A 6211-nucleotide genomic window follows, 5' to 3' on the forward strand; every position below is an offset into this window, starting at 1 on the left:
TCGATCTTAAAGATGGATGCAGATAGGTGGTCCATCTAAAACAATTGAAACTAACCGTTCAAATGTTTTTTTAATAAAATTATTATTTCTAATTTTTTAATTTTATTTATTTTTATAGATTAATCATCTCTATGTTAAAGACTATATGTTTTTTAAAAATTAAGATCAAATTTTATTTCAAAAATAAATTTATTAACGCGGCCCGCATGCTAACCACGTCCAATTTTGAATGATTCATCTCTTAAAAATATTGACCCGTTTAACCTTTACTCTTTTTTTTCACTCTTTTGAAGGTAAGTTAGTTAGCTTTTGAACTGGAAATTGCATTCATTAGAAAAGCTTGGAAGGTTTTATTTGCTTAATCAGTGCCCAGATGAATGCCTTCAAAAGTTAATCAACCTATAATATATTTTCGTTCCCCTACACTCTTTTTTACTTTCCTCATGTCTTCATTGTTGCATCAGTTTTGTATTCAATTCTATGGTATAACCTAATATCGATCGTACTTCTTTCGAAACAACGACACAGTTTTTCAGGTTTCATGACGAGTTCGAGGGCTAGTTCTGCTACGGGTACAAAACAAGCGAATTCGGCTCGTCGAGTCAAGGGCAGAGAACCTGCAACAATCACCCTACTGTCTTTTGATGTTGTGGATCCTAGAAAAAGGATGTCTAATGTTATGGATAATAACACAATTACAGGGGATCTAATTAAGATTTTGGCTTAAGATTTCTGAGGTCTCTTGGAGGTCAATCTCTTATGCCAATGAGCTTCTTTTCAGAATCAGCGAACTAGATTAGATCAGCCAGGAAGCAAGAATTGTCATATTTAGGGAAGAGAGTTTGTGACTTTTGAGATCTATTCTTGTGATTTATCTTTGTGACAATATGCTGTGTTCATTAAGTGGATGCTAAGAATTTCAGTAATGTTGTTTTTCTCCAAAGTGGCTATCAAAGTTTCTTGAATCCTTTTGTCTTGCAATTTATTAAGATAATTTTTCTTACATGAAACATTCAAAAAAAGAAAAGAAAAGAAAGACGATAAATCCTTTTGAAGGAAACCTGGTTAATTTAGAAATTGTCACAAAAACGCTCAAAAACTTAATTGGGTCTAAAAAAATAACAATAATAAATTTTCCTTCTGCCATGACACTAAAAAATGAATATTAACTCCACACAATTGTCTGGTCAGGTTCTGCTTTGAATCTTGCAAGATAGGGGTTGATCCAAAATGTTTACAACCTTAAAGTGAAAAAACAAATAGTATATTCATACTAACGTGTAACGTGTCAACCTCAAATAATTGGGATAAGATTCGGATGATGATGACAATAACACTAGCTTGCACCCTCTTATGCATAGCATGGAGTTTGCGGCATTTACGCATGTAGCAGCAGTTTGTTGAGCAATGATGAACTAGTTGTACCTCAATGAACCGGGCTTGTGCAAGTACATGGCAATAGTTTTGTGATCGGTACAATAATTGTTTGCGTACCTTTTTTTTTTTTATTCTTTGACAAATAGGGTTTCTTCTATGATAATCAGCGATTTAAAATCCGATAATTTCTAATTCGGATCGTGGGAATCAATCGGGACTCATGAAATGGTATGGGTCCTAACTGGATCCCGTGAAATATTTATCTAATATTTTTTTAGATTTCACTCCCATCCATAAACCCACATTTTAATTTTAATGTTTTATTTATTTTATAAATATTTTCTAGGTCACTGATCCAAACTCGATTTCGACCGGATCTTACATTACATAGATTTGTAGAGAAGAGACCCGGTCCACATTCGTGTTTTGAAACACTATTACATTCAATAGTAGAGCGTTCAACAGGCCATACCTTCAACCAGAGTCTTGGCAAATTCCTCCACCGCTCTAAGCGAAGAGCCACCATCCTCCGCCGCCGTTCTCAATGCCTCACTCGCCGTGGCCGCTCGCTTCCTCAGCTCCTCTCCCTTCTTCCCACCCATCACCTCTCCAACCACTCGTGCCACCACCTCCCTCCCCACTCCGGCCTCTTGCCCTCGGGTAAGCTCCAGGCCCACCCCCAGCTCCTCCTCCAGCTCCTTCGAGATGTAAAACTGATCGGCCCCCATGGGCCATCCGATGATTGGGACCCCTTGGCGCAGGCTCTCGAGCACCGAGTGCCACCCGCAGTGGTTCAGGAACGCTCCTGTCGCTGGGTGCGACAGGATGGTGTGCTGGGGCACCCACCCCCGCACCACGAGCCCCTGCTTGCGGCCCGAGACGCGCGCCTCAAACCCTTCTGGCAGCGACTCTGAGCTGAATTCCACAGCGCCGGCATTCTCTCGTGAGGGCGTCACCGCCCATATGAAGACGTGACCGCTGGCCTCGAGCCCCAGCGCCAGCTCCTTCATCTGCCACGCAGAAACCTTGTTATGCGCGCTAAAGCACACGAACAGCACGGCTCGTGGCTCATGGAGGTCTAGCCACTCGCTGCAACGCTCTGGAGTGATTCCAAAATCTCTGCCCCAGTGGGCCAAGGAGGGACGCCTCATAATTGGGCCCATTGCAAAAACAACCGACCCGACCGATGCGTCCCGCAGTTGCTGGATGCCCTTCGGCTCCAGCTCCTCTACTGTGTCGCAGATCATGATCTTCGATCGAAGGGAAGTTAGTACATTCTTTCTCACGAATGCTGAGAAAGGATCGGTACCATCCGCCGCTTTCAAGGCGGCTGTCAATTGGGAGCGTTGGAGCTTCAGGCCAGGCAAGCCGGGCAGCTCGAACTCGTTGGAGTCTGTCTTCCGGTGCGGCAAGTGATGCCACATTGTCCCTGCCGCCAGATCCCCGAATGCGCTGCTCTTCAAGAAGGTGACATGTTTCACACCGAGCTTCTCAGCCACGCCTATGGTCCAGCCAGTAAAGATGTCGCCGATGACGCAGACAGGGGACGGGCCTTCGGAGATGAGGCGCTCGAAGGCAGGCTGTAGGGACTCAGAGGCGTGGAAGACATGGAGGGTGAGGGCCGGAGGAACCGCATCGCTGCTCTCGACGCCGTCGGGCAGGCCATGGTCAGTGCTGCAAAAGGGGAGCTCCACTACGGTGATGGCAGCCGCAGTGGCAGTGTCGAGAATGGAGCGCATCATTTGGGCGTTCTTCGGGGTGCTGACCAGGGTGATGGCAAACGGAGTGCGGGCAGCAAGAAGCTCAGCTAGAGCGACGAAGTGGATGAGGTGACCCCGGGCTAGGAATGGCAGCATCACAATGCGTTTTGGCTCGCCGCAGCTCACGTCTCCTGTCGCATTTCCATGTCTTGCTTCCATGAGAGAGTAAATATTTTTTAACAGTAAGACTGAATAGAGAGAGAGAGAGAGAGAGCCCTCGTCACAAGTACTTCTTCACAGTTAAGACTGAAGAGAGCTTCTTCACAGATCAAAATAAGAAGGAAGACAAGAGAGAGTGAGATTCTTCTAATGCTTCTTTATAGATGAGACTGAATAATAAGAGAATAGAGCTTCTTCACACAGATAAGAATAAGACTATAAGAAAGAGATTATTCACAAATTAGACCGAAAAATAAGGGAGAGAGAGCTTCTTGAAGAGACAATAAGAGAGACGAGGACTAAGCCATAATAAGAGAGAGGTGGCAAAGGTGGGGTGTTAAGGCAATCTGGGAGCAGGTATTTATGTGCATTTCATGGTAGGAAGAAGGCATGAAGGTTATACCTCTCCACCATTCATTTGTTATGCACGCCCACGGTCAATCGGTAAGTTTATGTGGGACCAAAAACCTAAAGTTTGGGCACATGAAAAAGTTTATACAGTTTGGAGTAATTTATCGAGGAACATAAAAGAGTAATAATAATAATAATAATAATAAAATGAAATGGGTCGAGACTGTCTAAGGTCCCCATCCCCATACTAATCTTTTTTTTTCTTTTTTTTTGGGGGAAAAAGAACTGTATAAGGATGGGGACCTCGGATCCCTCCAAAACTTATCTCTATGAAGATGGGGACCTCAAACCATGATTTTTTTTTGTGTTCATACGTAAATTACTCTTTTTCAACCTTACAATGTATAAATAAGGCGTACTTCGTGAAAAAAATGTTTCCATTTTGAAAAGATTTTATGATTTGATCATTTAGAGCTCAAGAATATTTTTTCGATGTTGGAGAGATTTTACCCTTGATCATTTCAAACTGCTCAAATACTTTCAAGCCGCTCAAATACTGCAATTATTTATTTTGTGTGTCGGGTGGTTGGAGTGTTGAACTTTCGAAAATAGAGTAAAATGAGTAAAAATAAAGAAGAACCTCTAAAATTTTGAACCTCATCATATAATGTCCAAACTACTAGAACTTGTGACTCTATACATAAATTTCCCCTTCCATCCGTGTATTGCTGATTCAGAGGTGCGGGTTGAGGTCCTCGGATTACTCATTCAAATGACTATATTATTTTAAAAATTAATGAAGGTGATGAAGTCTGCCAATTTATTAATAAAGTTGTTAATTTAATAAAATTTGTTAATTTAATAAAGAAAATCACCAGGGTACTACTGAAGCATTTTGTTTAAAAATACCCAAAATCAATTCAAAACCTCATATCAGTCGGGTGGATCCTTCACCCACAGACCTATATCGAATCATTGGATCGCATCCGAATCAGGTATGGATTGGTCCCAATTGTTTATCTAAAAACTATTAAAAATGTATGAAACCAAATAAAAATAGTTGTTTATGGAATGGGATTTAGAGGGGATCTAAAAATATATTAGTTAAGCTTTAAAAAAAAAGAAAAGAAGAAGTAGGGCAGTTTTAGGGAGAATGGAGCTCAGACCCATACTATTCTGAAATTGGTTTGGTCCCAACCGATATTCATCCACAATGAAAATCACCGGGTTTTAAAACACTGCCCAAAGTGCTCATATTTAGGATTTGAAATTATGAATAAATAAAAGTATTTTGGTAATTTGCCCAAAGTGCTCATATTTAGGATTTGAAATTATGAATAAATAAAAGTATTTTGGTAATTTGACTTGCAACATAAGTGAAGCAAATTTTTAAAAAGCCCCAACTTGTTTTGGATTTCCATACTAGAACAGGGGACTCCATAAAAATATCCATGTTTGGAGTTTAGAAAACATAATAATCAGAAATATTTTATCTTCTAGCTCCGGCTACTTAAGTCGAGCCAAATTATATAAATAGTGGCACATATTCCGAGCTCGATGCCCAAAACAAGATATTTTATGGAATTCTATTGTCCAAATTTAAACCTCGAATAAATAAGGGTATTTATATCATCCACTTAAATGAAATACAATTAGCAAAATACTCGAGGTAATTCAATGGGGAATACAAGCCCTACCCGTTTTTTCATGTAAATTAGGAATTAGTTTTTTTGAAAGTATTAGTGGGTTAGTTTGATAAAGAAAAATGGATTATGGTTAGCAGTTGAAGGTGGAGTGCTCCTATATATTAATAAATTTATAGATCTAACAGATCTGATTCTCATTAAAATTAATTAAGTTTATGATATATGACTTTTAAAATTTTTATGTGAATTTTTATAAATGTTCATGAATAACAGTGAATAGTAAGAGAGAGCAAGAGAGAAGGCTCTAAACAATCAAAGTAAAGCTCACCTTCAAATAATATCGAAAAATGTAGTTTCAATACTCAAAATCTTTCTAACAGCCTTAAAATATATTTCAACTTTAATTATAAAAATGAAAGCTTCAATAATAGTGTAGATCGAGTAGATCTATGAAAACTTAAAATATTGACAGTCAAACAATGTGTTATAAGATGTATTATTTCCAAAACTTGAAATCCATTCTTTTCTCATGACTATGCATCTGTCGAGATGATCGATTTAAAGATATTTGGGCATCAAAACAATAAATTTGACTGTTTAGAGCCTCGACTCTATATGAACCTTTTCCTTTATATACATTTGAAAGTTGGTGGACAACCTGCACCATTCATTCATCTCCAATATTACGCCCTCCCATCACATGGGTCCATAAATTTACGTGGGACGAAAATACCTAAGATTGGGGAACAGGATAAAGTTATACAGTTGTCAATCTTAAAAGTACTATAAGGTGTAATTAATAAATTGTGAAAAAACTGTTTTGTTGTTTATTTTATTTTATTGTTTTTACTATTTATCATTTCGATTTCGAAAATATTATTTCGATGTCGAAAATACTTTACAATTGATCACCTCGAA

The 6211-nt window shown here is 39.2% G+C and overlaps 1 protein-coding gene across 1 annotated transcript; it reads right to left on the bottom strand.

Moving 5' to 3' along the window:
• Nucleotides 1-1681: 1681 nt before the first annotated feature.
• On the bottom strand, nucleotides 1682-3657 carry LOC18431897 (UDP-glycosyltransferase 92A1). The gene has a single exon (XM_020665868.2). The coding sequence runs from the start codon at nucleotides 3294-3296 to the stop codon at nucleotides 1836-1838; it is 1461 nt and encodes a 486-aa protein (XP_020521527.1). The 5' UTR covers nucleotides 3297-3657; the 3' UTR covers nucleotides 1682-1835.
• Between the last annotated feature and the right edge of the window lie 2554 nt (nucleotides 3658-6211).

The sequence above is a fragment of the Amborella trichopoda genome, chromosome 5, assembly GCF_054954075.1.
Source record: "Amborella trichopoda isolate Santa Cruz 75 chromosome 5, AtrichopodaSantaCruz75HAP2 v2.0, whole genome shotgun sequence".
NCBI classification, from domain to species: domain Eukaryota; kingdom Viridiplantae; phylum Streptophyta; class Magnoliopsida; order Amborellales; family Amborellaceae; genus Amborella; species Amborella trichopoda.